Here is a 22476-nt window from a genome sequence, read left to right on the forward strand (position 1 = left end):
TGTGCGTCAAGCAGTCTGTTCAGAGACAGAATTCCTGCAGCTCTTGGCCTGAACTTTCCAAGTACACCCAATAAACAGGTTATGTTGTGTGATTGCTTAAGAAGCCTGTACTATTCAGCATCCTAAACTTCCATCAATACCCTTTTGATTGCTCTCACTGGATTTACAAATAATTTTAACTCATAGATCAGTTCGATCTAAGGATGAGTATCAATCGCTCGCATCTTCCAGTACTAAGCATTTATTTTATTTTATTTTATTTTATTTTATTTTATTTGGACTGAACACCATCACACTGGCATAATGGATTTAAATTTGCAATGATGATCACATCTGCCTCTTCAAATAAAATGAAGCTTTGATGGAGGATTATGTGAATAAGAAAAATCATTGAAATGGGGCCTCAGGGGAGGCTTAAGTAGTAAGAGATTATTATCTTCAAACAACACTCCTTTAAGAAAATAATGAAAGCCATGAAAAAAAAGTGACTTGTTTCAGAATTCATGGGAGAAAAACGGATAAGTCACTGTGCTGCTGTGTTAGGCTGCCATGTCCAGGGACATCGCTTATGTACTGAATTATTATGTTAAGACGTCTCCAAGAAATTAAAAGATTACAAAAATATATTTCTGAGAGGATTCTGGAGATTACAGTGCTAATAAAAATGGCTTATTTCTTGTAAATTGATGATCTTGGTTCACTGCATAGATAGAATTTTTATCCATACTAGAATATGCCTAGAAACAAACGGATAAATTTGTTGAGAGTTTTGACACCATTTTGTTGTTGTTCCAGAGCAAGCCCTTATCATGAATGTTATACTCCGGAACACAGTTTTCAAAGCAGCAGATGAAAGCAGCTGCACACTTTTAAAACTATGGCTACCTCATGTTCCTGTCAATAACTCCGACATTTACTGGCTTGAGGAATGTAAGCGTATGTAGGGTGTGTGTGATTCCAGACATGGAACATTTCTCATTTTGGGTACAATCCGCCATTAGTATGGAACGGGAAACCCCTTAGTCACTGTCTAATAACAGTGACATGTGACCAAAGGTGCAGATAATTAGCTGCAAACTCATGGTTTTAAAAGTCAGATCAAACAGCACCTATACCACTATAAATTGTAAGTGCAGAAAGGACCTAACATTGGTCAGAACCCATAATATGTCAAACCCCATGCATTTTTACACAGTTCTAGGTATTGTATATATCTATTTTTTTTGTAGGTTACATTAGGATACTAGGAGAACATTTATACATAATACGTGTGTGTGTGTGTGAGAGAGAGAGAGAGAGAGAGAGAGAAAGAGAGAGAGAGAGAGATGTAAGAATGGTTCATACTTTTATCAATTGGTAAAAACAACTTACTTTTTGTCAAGCTCAATGAGATGAGACTTAGAGGGGGCGGGAAAACATTGAGGATATCAAGACATCAATATTTTCGGAAAATCCTATCCCTTGTCCCAACGCAGCTCAAGAATGCACTTTTGACCACAGGATCCAAATTAAAAATCCATCCTGACTGTGATATGCTAGGCAACGTAAGTTTAGAGGGAGACTTATATAAAATACAACATTTCTTGGTCCTAAAAGCATACATACAATTGAGAAAATAAACACATCAATATCAGTAAATTATAGTCTGTATCTGAAAATCCTATAATAAGAGAAAGATGATAGAAAACACTGAAACATGACAGAAAATCATTGCTTAAAGAAATGCAAAAAGTTTACTAGTGTGGCTAGAAAGGGGATTTTGTGAAGTTGAGGGAGCAAACCATTACCCAAAGCCTTGGATTTAACAAGTAAACACACAAACACTACCAAACACATTCTTCACATACGCAGACTGGCATCTCCCAAATTGCTAACTCCTAAACTGTACTCATAGTCACTGTATTCCATGCTTTGGTAGCTTCCAGACTGGATTATTGCAGCTCACTCTATATAGGGCTGCCCTGGAAGTCAACTTGGAAACTATAACTAGCCCCAAAGTCAGCAATCAGATTACTAGGCAAAAATGCATCTGGTGCTGCTCTGGCATACTTCTCCCTTCATCTTTCTACCCCTGCCTGGTACCTTGGACATTACAACAGCATAGCACTAGGAAACCTTTTTCACCCCGGTTACCACATTAGTTTCTGAAAGCTATAGGCTGTGGTTGGGGCCAGAGGCAAAAGTGGGTGAAGCAATTAATGCACAGTAGGCTAATTTCTGCACATGCACTGATGTACCCAAGAAGTGAAATCACCTTGTTGCAAGAATGGTTTTTTATTGGACTCTTCAGAAGAAATAAGGAAATGGGAGTAACAGCATAAAAGATTGTTGCTTATACCAATTTTGAGAGTGAGGGCATTGAGTCCCATCTTGTGTCCCATCTTGAAACAAGGCACTTACACATTTAATAACAAGCCATTTCTTTTACCAAACTATTAAGAATGACTTTCCTCTGTACTGCCAACTTATATTTGTATTGGGCATATTCAGTACTATTTTTCTAGAAAAAGATGTGCCAGAACTCACCATAAACACCTCCCTTGTCCTCTTATAATGACAATGGTGCACACCTGAGAGGTGCCAGAACTGAGTTCTGGTGAGTTCCACCTGAAAAAAAGCCCTGGACACATTGTTCCCAAGCAACTAAGGATCTGGTTCATTATTCTACCATGACTTTGATTCATAAATGGTGACATCTAATGAAGCATGATGTTGAAAGATTCAGGACTGACAAAATGAAGTAAATTATGGAATTCATTCCCAGAAGAAGGCTTTATACAGCTTAGGACCTGGTTACTTAAGAGACTGCCTTATCTCCTATATACTCAATAGATTCCTGCAGTCTAACAGAAAATGTCTGCTTTGAAACTTCCAAAGATTTTGGAAGCTCACCCTGCAGTAACTCGGAGGGCTTTCAGCATGGTTTTCCCAGTTCCATGAAATAACATTCCTATTGAGATACAACTGTATCTGTATTTTCTGGAAACATTTGAAGACATATTTATTGTTACAGTCTTCTCAGCAGGATAAATGGATCTTTGCCATTGTGTTGTTGTTTTTTAACGTGTTGGCAGTTTTGTGGGGTTACTGTGCATTTTTAATGCTTCAGAAGAGGATCAGACAAATTCATTGAAAATAAGGCTATCAAAAGCAACTAGCTTGGATCTCTCTACTTTGACGTTTCATATCTAGTGGAGACCAATAATCAGGCAATGGGCAGCAAAGAAGAAGAAAAAGATTTATTTTTGTACAAGGATTGTTTCTCATCCAACTTGTAGTGTAGACAAGAGACCCCATTTACAGGTTATATGCATACTTTTATAGTTCTCGACAAGCAGCCTGATGCATACATAATTGCTTCTAACAGTTCCCATGTCACCCAGTTGCCAGTGTCCCCACTCTAGCTTGTCCCAGCATTTCTGCTTCAGCTGATTTCTCTTAACCAGTGTGTCTCCATTTTTCCAACACAATTCTCAACACACGCCACAATGGCAATATTCTACATCTGCTGTTGGAGGCAGTATGCCTCTGCATACCAGTTTCTGGGAATCGCAAGTGGGGAGAGTGCTGTTGTACTCAGGTTCTACTTTTGAGCTTTCCGACAGCATCTGGTTATCCACTGTGTTGACAAGATGCTGGACTACATGGACCATTGGCCTGATCCAGCAGGATCTTCTGATGCTCTTAAAACAGAGACCAAACCAAATCTTTTCTACATCCCTATGTCAGAGCAGGCTATACCAGGTTACATGAACAATCATCTGACCTGGCTTTAGGCAGATTCCTTTGTTCTCATCTCACCTAGCCTCTTTGATTCCTAGAAGATGTTGCATATATTTATGTGTGAAGACACCCTTTCCAAAATGCCACACAATTCTTCCCATGAAATAATAATGCACTGCATAAATATTTATATCCAAATACAGCCTATCTGCATACAAGGTTTACCTTCAAACCATCCAAATCAATTAAAGCTGACAATGATCAAAACTCATTTCACAATTCCCAAGTCTATGACTTGGGTGCTGACTGCCTGTTGACATATTCATAAACAATTCTTGCAATTGAATTCACCAATTAGTGCATGATATGTTGCACAGCAGGCTGTGAGCTGAATATAACAAAACTACCCCAGAAATGGCAAGCATGTTATACTGTAGGTAGATAATTCATATGCACCATCACCCCTGAAGTTGCAGTCAGTATTACTCTTATTCAAGCTGCAGAGGAACCTGGAGAAGTTCCCCCTTTTAATTTAAATAGATTGCCACAATTGCTGGAGTCCCATTAACATTCATTCAAAATGCATTAGCACCTTGCACTGGGTAATATCAACTTAAGACAAACCACTAAAGCACTGAGCCTCCCATGGTTTTCATGCTGCTGATTTCAATTACTATTATTCTTACATCTTTTAGCAACAGATTCACTATTGAATGTCCTTGGTGCTTCCTTTATGTAGCAGTAAATAAAATGAAAATGTCTTAATGTGCTGTTGAGGTGAAACAGCTGCAAACATCCAGGGCACAGTGTGTTCTCATACTCACAAATGCAAAGCTGTGCCTTGTTTAAAAGACACAAATTGATAAAGGATGCTGTATGACCAGGTTTTCCAAATGGCCTACAGGGCATCCAGAATCTCCTTCAAACTGAATGTCGTCAAGGGGTATGTGAAGCAATGGTGGTGAGGGGTGAGATCTGGGGTGAGTCCCAAAGTCTAGGTGTAGAAATCTGGCAGGTACTAAGCCTGAGGTTCCCAACCCCCTGCTGTATGTGAGCCTCCAAAGGAGCATTCAGGGTAGGGAGCTTCCCCATACTCTTTCAACAAGGTTGGGGGTTTCATTTAATTATTTAATGAAATTTATATACTGTTTGGTTGTTAATAATAATAATAATAATAATAATAATAATAATAATAATAATAATTTACTTATACCCCACTCATCTGGCTGGGTTTCCCCAGCCACTCTGGGTGGCTTCCAACAAAATATTTCACAATTCTCCATTTTCCAAGGCTTGGGATTTCATTGGGCTTGTCCAAAGTTCTAAGCCTTAAAAAGAAGCCTTTTGGCCTGAATAAACAGTTATCCAAAGGGAACTTTCAGATGAAATGCAGGGTGGTGGAGAAAGAGGCAAACAGGATGCTGAAACCACTACCTTCTGGGTTAACACATGCTGCTACAAGCCATGCATTGCCATGGCTACCTGATTCGCAGCAGGAACATTAGCAGTTGTTCCACCAAGAACCAGCAGCTGGTGGTCATAATTTTCCATCATCTTCCCCCATCCCCATTAAAAAAGTCTGCACATAAGTATTTTTATGAATTGCACATGCATATGTTTTGAAAAAGCTTTTTAATTAGTACATATGATTTTGTACCATAAGCCTGAAATTGAACCCAATCATCTGGGTTCATATGTGAGTAGGCGGACATTATTGTACCTGTGAAAAAGCTCCTACGCAGGCAATTATGTATTTCTATATTTATTTATAAGATTTGCATTCCACCTTTTCTCCAATGAGCTCAAGGTGCCAGACTTAGTTCTCTCCCTCTCCATGGGTTAGGCCAGAGTGCTGGCCCAGCGTCACCTTGTTGAGCTTCATGGATGAGATAGGACTTGAATACTGGTCTCCCAGGTCCTAGTCCAACACTCTAAACTCCACAACACACTTGATCTCCAAGCCTTCTTCCAGGTCAGAGCTGAATTCATGCAGCTCTACAAGCTGCAAGCTTTTCAACAGTATTTTGTCTGCTGGCAAGCACCACTAACAGTTCACTGGAATTCAACCTTTCCCCATGAGCCTTTGAAAAGTGATAGGCTTTAAAAAATGGGGGGAAAGGAGAAGAAATTCAATATGAACTGCTTCGACTTTTTGTTTTGTTCTGTTTTTGTGAGCTTTCTACAGTCAATGACCATTTTGTGTGTATAAACATGCCCCACCCTGTTATACCCCACCGCTGTTACACTCCTGTTATGCCCTTTTCAAGATGTGCCGAGTGTTGTTTCTAGGTCACTTCTAGACACACGTTAATCAGTCATTACCTGTATATATAATTAACTTAGTTCCTCTGTCTGCCTCACTCACCCTCTTCTTCCTCCTCACAGGGCAAATGGTTTCAGCTGAAGCCTTAGGTTGGAATTCATGTGTACAATTTTTTTATGCTTTGCATGTATTTGCAAGCTCTTTTTCTGATTTTGGTAATCTCTCTCTCTCTCTCTCTCTCTCTCTCTCTCTCTCTCTCTCACACACACACACACAAAACTGACAAAAACAGAACACATAACTTTTTCCTTGTATTTGAATAGCACTACCTTAAGTTTGCTAGATAATCAACAACTGAAACATTAAGCGTCTTCAACTAAAAAATAAATAAAAAATCAACATGACTTCAAAGAAAATACATTTCGGATGGGAACACTGATGTGAAATGCACAGTTATTTCTTCCTCAGAAATCCAACACATGAAATATCTCTGCTCCCTTGAAATGGACGTTTCTGTTTGTGTGCCCCCTGCCCCCATACCCCCTGGTGCTGCTACTGTTTTGGTTTGCTGAAATACTTTAAAAAGAGAAAACAAAACATCAAAAGGAAATAGCCAGAAAAGGGAATTGTTGCCAGCAAACCTCAGAACAAATAAGCCCTGCTAACTATAAATGTGTGGGAAATGCTAAAGAAGAAGAGTGCTTCAGGAGGAAACAAGCCCTATGCAAAATTGGGTCACACCAAGTCATTACTTTCCCCTGCTCTTCTTCACCAAGGGAATTGGAACTCTGTGACTTCTTTCACTTTGCTCCGAGGTTTTTGACATCCGCTTCTCTCCTTTCCTTTTAATTACTCAAACGAAGAAGTAAGGGAGGATGTCCACCTGACCGCAAGCGCTTTGGAGACCTGCTCTTTATACAGAGTAAATTAAGTCATTAACTGGAGAGCTATCTATAAATCACCTTTGGAAGCACAGCATCTGTTGCAGTCACTTTTCATAAACTCCATTCCCTGACCTGCGTAAGCTGCTTCTTCAGGGTCAATAGAAATCAAGGCCTCATTCACCTTTTTCTTCACAAAAGAATTTAGATGTTTTGCTGGTTTCAAAAAAATAATAATTCAGGGGCTATTGAGATTTTGGATTGTCTTTCCTTTATTATTCCAGTGTGCGCTTTGTGTTTTGTGGTGTATCCTTGCACTCACCCTGGCTTGTGTCGGCCTCCAGTGATGGGTTGGGGTGTGACTAGAGTGTCAAAGCTCAAGTAAGAACAAATGCTGCAATATTGCCAGCACATCAGGAAGAAGAGTCAAGTCAAGCAATTGTGGATAAATAGGTTATATTTATTAAATATAACAACTTTAGGAGCCACATAACAAATTAACTAGTCCAATTCAACCAATGTAATCAAATCAAATTAAGTCCGGGCAGGTGTTCATTGATAGATGGGGGTAATTTCTACCCCCATCACCTGGGCAAGTTAACAGCCACACGCAGCTAGGTTTCCTAAGATTCCTCCCTCCCTGCTCTGTGGACCTTGGGTGTAAGAGCCCAACATTGGCCCCATTGGTCAATGTTCACCCCATGTGTCCTTAGGCCAAAGGGCACCCCCCAACACCTGCAGGTCATGCCTGATAACAGTGACTGGGATGCCCACATCCAAACACTGCCATCTTCAGCTATCCCTAGGGCTGTCACATGAAAGATGGAACAAGCTTGTTTTCTCCTGCTCTGGAGGGTTGGATTCAAGTTAGATGAAAAGAGAGTCCAACTAAACATCAGGAAGAACTTTCTGATAGTAAGAGCTGCTCGACAATAGAACAGACTCCCTCAGAAGGTGCCTCCTCCTTGGAGGTGTTTAAGCAGAGGTTGGCTGGTCATCTGTCATGGATGCTTTGATTGAGATTCCTGAATTGCAGGGGGCTAGAGGACCCTTTGATTTCTATAATCCTATGATTCTCTGTAAAAAAATTCACATAGGAGAGTTTCTCCATTTTCATGAAATGCTGCTCTAACACTGAGCTTTGGTCCTTCACCCAAACTAAGTTCTTTGTAGGAAGAAAAGGGTAGATGTGTAACAAATAATCATAAAGAAAATGACAAAATATATTCATCCAAGATGAAGTAAAAAAGAAAAAAGAAACAAAAATCAGTTGGGAACTGGCTGTATTGAGGGTATGGGGAGTTAAGCTGGTGGGCTATTTGAAGAGCTCAAGAGAAGTGAAAACAGATCTGTGGGTGATGTCATTAAATGTGTTTTAACCTATTTTGAGCCCAGTGTATCCTCAATTCATTGGTCATTGATTGCTCACACAGTGCACCAGTACTGTGCTCCAGGTAGCAGTCAGGCATAGTCATTACTGAGCCAAACTAATTAGTAAGATAGAGATCAAATACTTCTGGCCCGTTAGAAACAACTGGGGTCATTCCCATATTCTGAAATGAATTTATTCTGTGTTTGTAGACATGTTGGTTTCAATTGAATGAATCATCCCCACTTTTAAAGGTGGGACTAGTGAAAGCCAGGACAGCACACCAGTTTGACAGGAATGAATTTTGTCTGTTAAGCCCTTACAAATAAAAAGTATGAGTATTTATATGTTTTTTTTTAAACTCCCACAACTTCACTTTAGCATGTATGGCAAAAGCCTACCAAGCAAGAGAGTCAATCAATATTTAGTAAAATAACTTAGAAAACAATAGATAAATTGTTGTACTTGGAGATTACCTTTGTTGCTTGTCTCTCCTTATAAAATTAGTTTTGCTGAAGAACCATCATATAGTACATGCCTTGGGGAAATAAGGCAGTGCATTTTTTATTGTCTTCAAATCTATTTTATGCTCTGCTGGAGTCAGCACTAAATTTGAAGCAGAAAACCTCATACAGTGAGAGCAGTCAATGATCTTGGGAGAAATATTCAAATGAAACTCAGGTGATTATGTATGGAAACACATCCTTTTGCTTAAATATAGGGCCATAGGCAAATAGAACAGAAGGCTGCCGGTAATACAAAATCAAAGGTCACCCAAGCAATTGTTGGAAAGCACACTCTTTTTGAACTTGATGTTAACACATAAAGCCTTGGGCAACTTGGGACCAGGTTAGATGAAAGGCCACCTTCCTGTGTATTGGCCCATAAGATCTCTTAGATCACCTGGGGGAATTCTATTCATGGTGCCACATCCTACAGAATATATTTATTTTATTTATATCATGCATTTATATTCCATATTATTTCCCAAGGAGCTCCGAGTAGCTTACATGGTTCTCCTTCTCCTCATTTAATCCCCCCCAACAATCCTGTGAGGTAGGTTAGGCTGAGGGCAGTGAATGGCCCAAGGTCATTCAGTGACCATCATGGCTGAGTGGGGATTTAAACCCTGGTCTCCTAAGTCCTAGTTAAAAGCTCTAACCTATCCGATCCTATATTACACTATACTACACTGGATCTTATAGGGCATGTAATAGGAAAATGACCTAAGCACTTACATTTTCTGCAGTTGTCCCTATTCTGTGGAATGCTGTTGCTTCTGCCATACACAAAGCAGCAGTCATCTATTGTTTCAAATGCTAAATACAAGGTGTGACCGGAAAGTTCGGTGAATGTTCATAGAAATCGGACAGCGAGCAATATTTGAACATACAATCGGCACCAGAAACCCACAAAATGCTCACAATTGTGTATGGAGATGAAGCTGTAACTTGAAAGACAGTGTATGAGTGGTTTAAACATTTCTGTGAAGTGTAGCAAACCATTGACGATGACCCTCGGTCTGGCAGACCATTGACGAGCAGAATGGCGGCAAATGTCAACAGAGTTCATGAGTTATTGATGCGGGATCAATGAGGGCGGAAGAATTGCATATTCTGCATGAAATCATTACTGAGGTTTCTGAGTTGTCCCACCCTCCTCCTGATCTGGCTCCACTGGATTTGTTTCTTTTTCCAAAACTGAAATCTGCACTGAAAGGGCACAGATTTTCCAACACACGTCCAAGCTGCTGTGACGTGGGAACTGAAAGCAGTATGAAAAGAGAACTTCTCCATAAGTTTTCAACAGTTCTGTGAACATTGTCAATAGTGCATTGTATCAGAGGGGTCCTACTTTGAAGGCCTGTAAGGTATGTAGGTTCGAATATTTCTCGCTGTCCAATTTCTGTGACCATTCACCAAACTTTCCAGTCCCTGACCTATAAGATTGGCTCCTGCTTTGTTTTTAGAGGCTTCTGTACTATGGTTGTATTGGTTGTATTTTTGTTCTAATGATATTCTTTTTGATATATTGTATGTGTCTTAGATAGTCTTTAAATATTGAGCAATTTATAATGCTATTCAATAAGCAAACAGTCAAAATATTACCAGGACCGGGTGACAAAAGTCTACCCAGAACTTAAGATCTCCATTAGAGGCCCTTCTGAGGTTATCCCTGCTAAATGAGGTATGAGGGTTGGTTACCAAAGAAAAGGCATTTTTCATTGTGGTGCCTTAATTGCGTGTTGAGTTCCGCAGTGCCACCCCCCCAAAAAATTCACACAGCACACGTTAATTTTTGTTTAAGGTTTTTGGCATAATTTTGGCCACAACTTTATTTAAATACAGAAAATGTGAGTGGTTGCTTAGGCAATGGTTATGACTATGTCCTTGCCCCCCCAAGGACAGCGCTGGCACTTCCGGACACCACCGGAAGCCAGCGTGGGAAACAAGTATTGGGGAGAAATGAGGCTGGGTAAATGCAGTCCAACACCTCTCACCCTCATGTTCCGGTGGGGTCTTGCCCGGCCCAAGTCCGGCTCCACGGACAAGGACGAAAGGATGGCAAGCCCCTGGATTCCTTTAACGGAATTCCCATTCGCATCATTTGGAGGGGTAGGCACCTTACCCCTCCAAGCACCAATTTAACCAATGCCTAACCGCCATGGAGCCCACGGCTCCCCGCCAAACCACTCACAGCCCCAGCCAAGACCTCAGCTTGGCCACCACCGCACCTAGCCAAGCTTCATTACCCGAAGCAGAAAGGTGCACGCCATCATCTCGGAATAAATCTGGCCTCTGAGAAGAAATTCCAGGATGAAAAATCACATCCCCACCCAACTCCCAGACCTTCTTTGTTACTGCGGAGTTGACACGGCTCCTGGCTCTCTCAATGGCGGCTGGGCAATGACTGCACCTCCAAGCGCGCCGTTGTAGCAGCCTTGACCAAAAGATTTTTCCGTCAGGCATCATAGCCTGCAGCGTCTCCAAGTCCGATAAAATGGTAGCACGCAGGGATAAACAGTTCATAGAAACCAGGTCGTTCTCACCCAGCTGTAACACAATGGCCGACGGGGGTACATCCCATAACAACCGCCTCCGAATCTGAGGCAGGAGCTCCGACCAGCGCATTCCCCTTCTGGTTATCCAAGACAACTGAACATGTCGAGGAAGGCCGAGACCAGGACCCATTCCCAGCTGCTGAGCCGCGACGCCAGCCCAATGGACGATGCTGTGCCCCACCATCCATACGCGGACAGCCGCTAAACCTAATATGAACAAACAAAACAATGTAAGGTCCTTATCAACGAATATAACTTTTGAACACTTCAGACTTCCAGCGACCCAATTCCTGAATTCTGGCCGCTGACAAACCCCAATGCGCCGCAGTAGTGGCAGCCCCAATCCTAAATGAGTGTGGGGCAAAATCAGATGCCCTGCCGCCACCCGCCATAATTACTTTGCGCATTACTTTCACAAACTGCTGCCTTGACAGGGGGGAACCATCCTCATGCCTAAGAAGTGGACCATCCCCAGGGGTGCGGATAGACAGGTACCTCCTGACATCTTTTACCGGGCAAGGGCCCGCTTCTCCCGTAGCCGGGAGACGCATGAGGGCCCCCCTGCCTTTTTGATCCATTTTTGAATGCCTAATTGTGATACGGAGTTCTACAGGAGACAACTGTACATCCTGCAACAAAAGGCCGCGAGTACGGCCATCCTTATGGACTTCCACCACTATTTCACCCACCCTTAGGGCACCAAAAAAGGCTATCGAAAAGGCAGCTGAAAACAGGCGGGCCTCATACACCGACCAACAAACCACCCGCAGCTTTCTGCGCATCTTGCACAACATATCAAAGGATATGGGTTGTCGATTTGCCGGCCGGGAAGGACAAAGTCGACTCCATCCCTCCAAGGTTTTGCGGACAAGGAACTTCGCACAAGGATCCTTATCAAAGAATACCTTGCAGAAAAATGCTATAGCAGCAGCATGTATCCTAATAGTCTTAGCTGCCCTACCCAACTGAAATAGGTGTGCCAGGTAACTTAACACCTGGGAGGAAGTGGGTGAAGCCCTTTTAAATTCGCAGGCAGATTGCTGCATAAACCTCACAAAATCACCCCACACTTTAGTGTAAGAACGTAGGGTAGAAGGGGAGACCGATGCCGCTACTCCCTGTAAAACTAATTGCTGCCAAGGCTCCAAAGATGTTCCGGGAAACATTCCGGACGTATCCGAGCCTCTGGAACCAGAAGTCTGAACCGCTCCATCTGAAAACGGGACAGAGCATCAGCAATTTCATTAGACACCCCGGGGATAAAACGTGCTGAAAAAACTATATTATGGCGTAGGCAGTGTAACACAAAAACCCGTAATAAGGCCGACACCCGGGGGGAACGTGACGACAGTTTGGCCAACACTGTCACCACAGCCTGATTATCGGTCCAGAAGCAGACACGACGGTTCCTGAACTCCTCGACCCACAAATGCACTGCCACTGCAATGGGAAAAAACTCGAGAAAGGTTAGGTCCCGCGTAATCTCTCCCCCCTGCCATTCTTGCGGCCAACGTTCTGCACACCAACGTCCATTCCAATAGAGCCCAAAGCCAAGGGAACCAGCAGCATCAGACTGCACTTGAAAGTCATTACGCAAGTTCAGCGTGTCTTGCCATAATGACACCCCATTGAATTCCTCCAGGAATTCCAACCAAATGTAAAGATCAGCCCTCACCTGGTTAGAAAGACGCACCCGATGGTGCGGTGCTCTTAACCCTGAGGTGAGGCGAGCCAGGCGAGAGCAAAAGGGGCGCCCCGGCGCCACCACTCTACATGCAAAATTCAAATGTCCCAACAGCGATTGAAGCTGCCGAAGGGACACCTTCCTCAATGGGAGTAGTTCCCCTATCACCCTTCTCAAGTTTTCCAGTTTATCGCTAGGTAAGCTAGAAGTTTGAGCCACAGTATCCAAAAGGATACCCAAATAAGTCAGCCGAGTCGAAGGACCCTCAGTCTTGTCTGCGGCTAAGGGAACCCCCAGTTCCCGAGTGAGATCAGCAAACGCTTGCAATAGCACCGAGCAGTCACCGGTATCGGAGGCCGAGGCCAATAAAAAATCATCCAAATAATGAGTGACCCCGCCCAGACCAGTTTTTTCTTTCAATGCCCATTCCAAAAAGGAACTGAAGGATTCGAAAGCGGCACAGGCAATCGAACATCCCATCGGCATGGCCTTATCAAAGTAATACTTGCCCTCAAACTGAAAACCCAGTAACCAAAAATCTTCTGGGTGTATTGGCAAAAGGCGGAAGGCAGACTCAATGTCGCATTTCGCCAATAACGCAGAAGAGCCAAAACTCCGAATCATCTTGATCGCATGATCAAGAGATGCGTACTTGACTGAACAGAGTTCAGGAGGGATAACATCGTTAACCGACGTACCCGTGGGATGTGATAAATTATGAATCAAACGAAATTCCCCCGGCGCCTTCTTTGGCACAATGCCCAAAGGGGAGACGTGTAAAGTTTGAAAAGGAGGGGTGTCAAAAGGACCGGCCATCCTTCGCATGGCCACCTCCTTTGCAATCTTCTTACGAGCAACCTGAGGTAGCTCGCGAACTGACTTTTGGTTAGCAGGATTCCTAGCCACAGGAGATTTGGCTACCGGAATCCGAAAACCCTGCGAAAAACCATTGCTCAAATATTCTGCAGCATCCCCGTTGGGGTACGACTGCAGCCAAGTTTGCAAAACCCGCAAGCGGATTGGTGTATACGCTAACGATGTCAGCGAACTACTTTCCAGTTCCTGAGGTGGCGGAGACGGGGGTGGGCTTTGGGGGTTGCTGAGATCCCCCTTTACCCCCACGAAAGGGCCGCCGACCTGCAAAACATGAGGAAGTGGGATGCGAACCATTGCACCTTTCGCAGGCGTGGGCAAATTTGCACCCCTGGCGATTACACGAGCCCTTATTGAAATCCCAGCAAAACAGGCGCCGGCCAGCTTTCATTGCCAGAGACTTAGGCTTCTGCTGTTCAGGCGCCTTTTTATCGATAAGTGGGGCCACGTGGGTGGTCCAAACGTCAAGATCCTTATGATCCCAGCGAGCAGAAGGAATTTTTGCCGCCCGGCGCCGGAAGGCTTCATCATATTTTATCGCGGCTTTTTCACCGGCTCTGGTGAATGCCGAGCAAACAATGGACAAATAAACCATTAAATGGAGAGATCTCCGTGGATAAGCCGCCATTACTACACCAGCAAAGACCTGAAAGCAATCGAGCCAGAGCTCGAAGGTCCTGTCTGCATTGGATACCCCCTGGCGCTTTTTGGAAGAGCTACTTTTCTCTTGATCCTCCGAAGGCGGAGCCAACTTAAACATGTCTACGTATCGACCATCCAAAATCCTAGAGCGCACCTTCGATGACAGGTGCAAACCAGGAATAACGTCTCTGGCGGAGTTGGTAGATACTTTAACGTCTGGTACCAAAACGCCCTCCAAACATTCCTGAACGATACCATACCTAGCCCGATGTGTGTTGGACCGGCGCTCCCAAGCCCACTTAGGAAGCCCCGATGCGGATTCGCCAAAGCCCCAGTAGAGTTCCAGCGAGTTACCTGACTCCTCATCAGAACTAGAGGATGACGTACCAGTATAAGAAGTAGAGGAGTCATCCCTCCTTCGCTTTGCATGCTTCCGGGAAGATCTCCTGCGGCGACGCTTCCCGCCCGAAGACTTCCTGGCCGGAACTGGTAAGCTGTCCTCAATGGAAGATTCTGATTCCTGATCCGGCCGAGAGGAACCTGGGGCTGATGGAGAAGAAACCACCCGTGAGGGACCAGGAACAGATGCTGCCTCAACGGTAGGCAGCACTAACCTACCATGGCGGGAAGGAGGGACAGAATGGGCACCCCTCCCCGAAGCTCTCCGGGAAGGATGGGGCCTCCTTGCGCGACCACGACCAGCAGGTATGTAACGGGGTTGGGTCGGCTGGGGGTCACTTCCCCCCACCACAGGCAACATTTCCCCACTTCCATCCTCCTCAGATGATGACAAGACCGGAGATGATGTTCCCACAGGATGAGGTGCTGCAGACGTGGACGGCTGACTGGAACACTGCTGTAGAAAGCCATCCAGATTAGCCGCGAAGCGAGATAAGGCCGCAGGATCGCCGGCCATGCTGGACACCAATGACTGCACCCGTCCCTCTGGTTGTCTTGTCACAGGTGAGCGTAACGCCTGCGATGGGCCTCTAATAGGCCGTTTTGCAGTGGAAGGTGGACCAGGGCGAGCTGAGTGCCTCTTTGGAGCCATACCTGCTAGGCAATAGAAAATAAAGCAGAAAATCCAAACTGTTAACAAGTAAACAGGCCTGGTCCAATAGCACCTGAAACCAACTCGAGAACACTTCAAGGAACAAATTAATTAATTGTAATTAAAATCCTTAATTAGAACTTTTATGCGCCTTCCGAATCAGCCTGCAAAGGAGGGAGCAGGCAACCCAATTAAAAGCTTAACCAAAGCAAGAGTTATTCAATAAATCCAGAAAACCTGTAATAAAATCAAATTCTACAGAAAAACAATATGCAATGGTGCAACAATCAAATCAACCAGCAGGTGGCTCTATACCACCTGTCCACTTAAAGAAAGGAGGCTGCAATACCAGCCAGGCCACCGGGGGAGCTCAGGAGTAGGCCGGCTGCAATATCGGCTAAGCCACTAGGGGAGCTCAAGAGTAGGCCGGCTGCAATACCGGCCAGGCCACCAGGGGAGCTCAGGAGTAGGCCGGCTGCAATACCGGCTTGGCCACTAGGGGAGCTCAAGAATAGGCCGGCTGCAATAGCAGGCAACGGCCACAGGAGGCGCAGGCCAATATCAGCGAAGATCACTCCCTAGCCACGCTGCAATGGAGGTCCCCGTGAAGCAGCAAAAACGCCTCCGAAGAGGCACAGGCCGCTCCGCGGCTCCAGGAGGCCCCAACGGGCCACAAGCCACCCAGCAGCTGAGCCTGTTACGCTGCACGGGAGCAGGGACCTAAGATATCGGGCGCTAGCCGCGCCGCAGCGATATCCGGCAATTAATTATTTATTTATTTCCTTTCAGCTCAGGAAGCGTCGGAGACGCGACGGAGGAGGCCGCCACCGCGCCGCGAGCCTGATAAGGGGTGCAAGGTAAGTCGCCGATTAAGGAGAGGGCCGGGGAGAGGGAAGGGCGCCTAGGAGCGCTCCGCGGATCGCAGCCACGGGGCGGACCTGCGGGCGGGATAGAGTCTCCCTTGGCAAGGGAAACGAAGGAGGGGGGGGGGGAAAGGGTGGGAGGCCTGCTGCGCTCCGCGGCTGTGGAGCCACGGGGCGGCCCACGGGCGGGTGCGGGGCTCCCAAAGGCGACGCACGCGATGTGGGGGAAAGGGGGAAGCCCGGCCGCTGCGGCCTTAGGGGCGGCCTGGCTGCGGAATAAAGGGGGAAACTCCCGGCGCTAGGGAGGGGGCACCCCCCCTGCCTATAAGGCAAACCCCCGCTTCCGATAAACTTCAGGAATTAAAGACCAGGAAATTAAATTGGCAGGAAGGAGTCAAAAGAAAACCGGGTGGAAATTAACTAGGGGGGGGGAGGAAATATGGGAAGCAATTAGCAATACAACCGTCTCCGACCAAACAGCTCCTTGATCTGATGCAAAACGGCCAAGAGGAAGTCCCCTAGTCTAGCTCCTCAATTTATAGACTCTAAACCCCTCCTCCAATTTTGCAACACCCAAATTTCCCCAGCGACCCAATTAACCCTTTCATCTTGGGTTCCCAAAATTGCCTAGTCATGATGGTGGCCTGCTCCCCAACCGCAACACGTGCTCTCTGCTAGTGAGAACACGCTTTGTGGAATGCTGCTTTGAGACCATGAGAGAGACCATGAGTAATGGGTATGTCTTGCTCAGTATTTTCTGAACTGACTGGCACAGGGGCTTTCTAGGATTTCAGACAGGAGGCATTCAAACCTACGGGTGCTGGGGATTGAACTTCGGACCTCCTGCATGAAAAGCATGTACTCTGCTGCTGGGTTATGGTCCCTGAACTCCTGAGGATCGAATAATTCAACTGAACTGATCATAATAAATTTGGTTCGAATTTCACTTCAGGTTAAATCAGCAAGTTTAATTCAGGGATGGGGAACCATCCAGGTCTCTCTATCTGCCCTCCCCAGAGTCCCCCCCCCCCAACATTCCTAATTTCCCTAGAGTGGGCACTTCCTGTTCCACTTGTCTGGAGTTTCCTCCCCCTGCATGTATTCTGGTAGATGGGCGTGACTCTATAAAAGAGTCGAGTCATGCAACTATTTTCTCAGTCTAGTTTCGTCTTTCTATTGTCTTGTTGATCTTTTGCTGCCATGCTGCTCTCTTGCAGCCATTTTGTTATCTTAATGTAATTTTGCTGTCTGCTGGCTCTCAGCCAGCAGCACATGAGTTCAGTCTCCATATGAAATGAACTCAGTTTCTTTATGTAACCACTAAGTAAAGCCTGCTTTTCAGGGATCAAATCATGAACTGAAATGAGAGTAAACTTTTTGTTACTTTACTCAGAAAGACTCTCGTGTCTTTATTCTTTTAAGAGGGATTAAAGGGAACACCAGGAAATAATCTTAACTAAGAGATTCAAATGAATATGCAAACTAGCTTCCAGCTATATTGAGGGGAATCTGCTCTGCTACATCACTTACTAGCGTAAGAGAAGGAAGGATAATACTTATTCAACATACCCTTTCCTACTATCCTTAACATTCCCATCTCCTCACACCACACATCTTACCAGCTCTGATTTACAACTTCTTTGAGTATTTTTGCTTGGTTGGAATTGTCCTTGAGCTCTTGCTTGAACGGATGGTAGAGCAAGGTGCTCATCAATGGTTCCTCTTCATCCTGGAGAAGAGTGACTAGTGGGGTGCCACAGGGTTCTGTCTTGGGCCCGGTCTTATTCAACATCTTTATCAACGACTTGGATGATGGACTCAAGGGCATCCTGATCAAATTTGCAGATGACACCAAACTGGGAGGGGTGGCTAACACCCCAGAGGACAGGATCACACTTCAAAACGACCTTGACAGATTAGAGAACTGGGCAAAAACAAACAAGATGAATTTTAACAGGGAGAAATGTAAAGTATTGCACTTGGGCAACAAAAATGAGAGGCACAAATACAAGATGGGGGACACCTGGCTTGAGAGCAGTACATGTGAAAAGGATCTAGGAGTCTTGGTTGACCACAAACTTGACATGAGCCAACAGTGTGACGCGGCAGCTAAAAAAGCCAATGCAATTCTGGGATGCATCAATAGGAGTATAGCATCTAGATCAAGGGAAGTAATAGTGCCACTGTATTCTGCTCTGGTCAGACCACACCTGGAGTACTGTGTCCAGTTCTGGGCTCCACAATTCAAGAAGGACACTGACAAACTGGAACGTGTCCAGAGGAGGGCAACCAAAATGGTCAAAGGCCTGGAAACGATGCCTTATGAGGAACGGCTAAGGGAGCTGGGCATGTTTAGCCTGGAGAAGAGGAGGTTAAGGGGTGATATGATAGCCATGTTCAAATATATCAAAGGATGTCACATAGAGGAGGGAGAAAGGTTGTTTTCTGCTGCTCCAGAGAAGCGGACACGGAGCAATGGATCCAAACTACAAGAAAGAAGATTCCACCTAAACATTAGGAAGAACTTCCTGACAGTAAGAGCTGTTTGACAGTGGAATTTGCTGCCAAGGAGTGTGGTGGAGTTTCCTACTTTGGAGGTCTTTAAGCAGAGGCTTGACAACCATATGTCAGGAGTGCTCTGATGGTGTTTCCTGCTTGGCAGGTGGTTGGACTCGATGGCCCTTGCGGTCTCTTCCAACTCTATGATTCTATGATTCTAAGGCGTGTGAATGTGTGTAGAAGCTAGTCTATTGCACATTGGTAAAATGTACATCATTTGCTCTGCCTACTTTTGCCTCCAGGCCTGCTAGCCACTGGCATGTGGCTCTTGAAAGGTTTCCCAGAGGGAATATGGTCTGAAAAACTGTTTCTCACTCCTGCTTTAATTCAAGCATGCATGCAAGCACAGGACCATGTGATAGTCTGATAATTCACAGGATATAAGGGGGCGGGAATTGAACTGTTAGATGTGATGCATGCATATGTGTACATTTAAACAAAATTCTTTGCATTCTTTAAAGATATTATTTGTATTATTTATTGCTTTATAAATTTGTACACAAAATAACATCCAGGTAATTCCTTATATTCTTCAAGTATCATGTAAGATATTTCAATGAAGTTCTATTTAAGGCTTTAAAGAAATGTACCTAAAGAAAAAACATGCAGGCAAACACCATCTGATTAGAAATCTTCAGAGGCCTGATAGCAGAGATAACTGTTAATAGGATATTGAACCTTTCCCCTCAACAATGTCAGAGAAATCCAGCCCAGGCACGCACCGACCAAAAGATTCTGTTATCTGTTAGTTCTTGCTTCTCATACATGCATGCAAAATTAATTTATATCCTCCACCTGCTTCTAAATTCAAAAATGTCTGCTTTGTAGACCGTCGGGCTTTGCTAGGACATCTTATATACAGTGTGTAAGGTCAATATTGTTATCTTTCTCATGATCCCTGAGATAACCTGGTAATGTTTAGTAGGTGCACTGGGTAGTTGTTTGCTAGATATAAGAGTAGGACAGGGACTCCCAAACTGTGGTATTTGAGCTTCACTCAAGTGGTCTGTTCTGTGTCTATGAAGAATGGCAGGAGCAGCAGCTGTGAATGGTGTGTGCCATGGCTGTTTGATCATTCTAAAAATCTGAAAGTTCCATCCAGAAAATGAGCAGGACATAACATATTTGGTGAGTGGAGTAGAGCTCAAAAGACAGAACAAGAGGAAGTGACTTGAACAGAGTGAAAAAGATTAGGTGCTAAAAAGACAGAACAGGAGGAAGCAACTTGAAAGGATTGGAGAGGGAAATTAAATGTTTCACCAAGGGAGGGAGAGTTTAAGGACCGCTGGAGTGGGGCATTGGATGCTCTGTGTGGAAGAAGCAGAGAATTTAAAAAACAACCCACAAAATAAAAAAATGAGCCTTCACACCAGATAAAAGTGAATCAGCTGACACCAGGACCAGATCAAGACGTGCTGCCTGAGGTGAAGATGTCTTCCCCTCAATTCCACATGCAGTCTACTGCCAATGCATTCTACCACCAACACCTGCACTGGCTTCCCATCTGCTACCAAACACAGTTTAAGGTTCTTGTACAAAGCCTTGAACAACTTTAACCCATATGTCTGAAGCCAATCACTGAGACAATGGTGGGGGGCACATTCTCCCATGGACCAGAAGCACAACTCATGTGAATGAAGAGCTTTCAGTGTAGTGAGTTCAGATTTATGGGATTCCCTCCCAGTAGAAACCAGAGAGAGAATCCTTGGCTGGGGAGCCACAGATGCTTCCCTCCTACACTAATTCAATCCCACCAGCAATAATCTGGTTATTGTTTGGAAGAACCTCTATTGTCCTATTTGAATAAATATGACTTTTCCATCATTAGTCTTTCTCTTGAGTCTTTTATCCAGGGAGTATTGGCAAGGACATTTGACAGTTTGGGCCTTACACAGAGAGCCTATGCAAAACACCCTCTCACTCCCTTTCTCCCTCTACCTTTCCGTTGATCCTACATTTCCCACAAAAGGGCTCCTAAGGTGACTTACAAGGTTGAATAAAATACAGCCACATTTAACAGTTAAATAATTCATAGATGATGTAATCCTATCGCCACCTATCTGGCTGGAAACAAGCTGGATTGAATTCAATAGGATTTATTTCTGAGCAGTTTTGATTAGGATTGTTCTGTAATGAAGCTCACGCAGTATCCTTGGGCTAATCACTGTCTCTCAGCCTAACCTACCTCACAGGGTTGTCGTGAAGATATAATGGGGGAAACCATGATGCCATGTTGAAGGAAAGATGAGATATCAATGTAATCGTAATCGTAATAAAGATTGTTGTTGTTGTTTAGTCATTTAGTTGTGTCCTCTTCGTGACCCCATGGACCAAAGCACTCCAGGCACTTCTGTCTTCCACTGCCTCCCGCAGTTTGGTCAAACTCATGCTGGTAGCTTCGAGAACACTGTCCAACCATCTCGTCCTCTGTCATCCCCTTCTCCTTGTGCCCTCCATCTTTCCCAACATCAGGGTCTTTTCCAGGGAGTCTTCTCTTCTCATGAGGTGGCCAAAGTATTGGAGCCTCAGCTTCACGATCTGTCCTTCCAGTGAGCACTCAGGGCTGATTTCCTTAAGAATGGATAGGTTTGATCTTCTTGCAGTCCATGGGACTCTCAAGAGTCTCCTCCAGCACCATAATTCAAAAGCATCAATTCTAAAGATAGAAAGATAGATAAATAAATAAATAGATGATAGATAGGAAGGAAACAGGTGGCCTTACAGTTGTTGTTGGGCTTCACCTCTCACCACTGGACAATCTAGCTGGAGCCAATAGGAGTTGGAATCCACCTGCATCTGGAGGGCCACATGTTCATCAGCCAGTATATGTGTGAACTGGCCCTGCATGTGCACTCACTTGTATATTGTACAGTATATGTATAAGGAGAAGGTAACAAACAGGGAGGGGGGTAATATTTATTTGACCTTTTTATGTCTAAGACATCCTGGCAATTTTATTGTCAATAAAACACTGTGCAATAACAATGTAACATCAGCAGGTCCCAGAGCCATATGTACAGTACACTGTCATAATAAAACAGGAGGAATATTGCTCAGAGCACTGCAACAGCATTTTTGATTCATTTTCTCATCCCTGTCCTTGTACGAGAGTTTAATTAACTTTCAGGCCCTCATTATATTTTCATCTTTAGAAAGAAGTGCAGGGACCATGCAAGGGAGACGGGAATGTGCTCGCTGTCCTCACATCCTTCCAATCAAAAATCAGGAGTTGTGCTAGAACTGATGAAACCGCAGCCCATTTAATTCTCTATCTTAACAGCTTGCTGGCTATGAACTGATAAAAGGATTTACAGGTCAGCGCTGTCATATCTTTTTCTGCTGATTCAGGAAACTTGGAATTTGAGGGTTACTCACTGAATTTACCATCCTTGACACCCTTAAAGTGTTCTAGTTAAAGGCTGATAAAAGTCATTTTTAAAAAAAAGAAAGAAAGAAAGAAACCTTCAGAACTCATTGGTGATTTTGTTAAAGCCCCTCCTGGTGTTT

The 22476-nt window shown here is 44.4% G+C and overlaps 1 protein-coding gene across 2 annotated transcripts; it reads right to left on the reverse strand.

Moving 5' to 3' along the window:
* Positions 1-10599: 10599 nt before the first annotated feature.
* Positions 10600-16894, reverse strand: LOC310711789 (uncharacterized protein). 2 transcript variants are annotated; one of them, XM_083514061.1, is made up of 2 exons: positions 14884-16263; positions 10600-11504 (listed from the first exon to the last, which is right to left on the reverse strand). In XM_083514061.1, exons 1-2 carry the CDS (start codon positions 15545-15547, stop codon positions 10930-10932), a joined length of 1239 nt encoding a protein of 412 aa, XP_083370187.1. In that variant the 5' UTR covers positions 15548-16263; the 3' UTR covers positions 10600-10929. The 2 variants fall into 2 exon arrangements, with proteins under 2 accessions (XP_083370187.1, XP_083370186.1); XM_083514060.1 differs by lacking the exon at positions 10600-11504 and adding an exon at positions 16874-16894 and having other exon boundaries at positions 11676-15549.
* Positions 16895-22476: the final 5582 nt, after the last annotated feature.

The sequence above is a fragment of the Podarcis liolepis genome (genome assembly GCF_965112155.1).
Source record: "Podarcis liolepis genome assembly, chromosome: 7".
In the NCBI taxonomy this organism is placed as follows: domain Eukaryota; kingdom Metazoa; phylum Chordata; class Lepidosauria; order Squamata; family Lacertidae; genus Podarcis; species Podarcis liolepis.

Excerpts from the sequence above, each read along its gene's own strand:
- LOC310711789 (XM_083514060.1), bottom strand. The coding sequence starts at position 15,547 with ATGGCTCCAAAGAGGCACTCAGCTCGCCCTGGTCCACCTTCCACTGCA.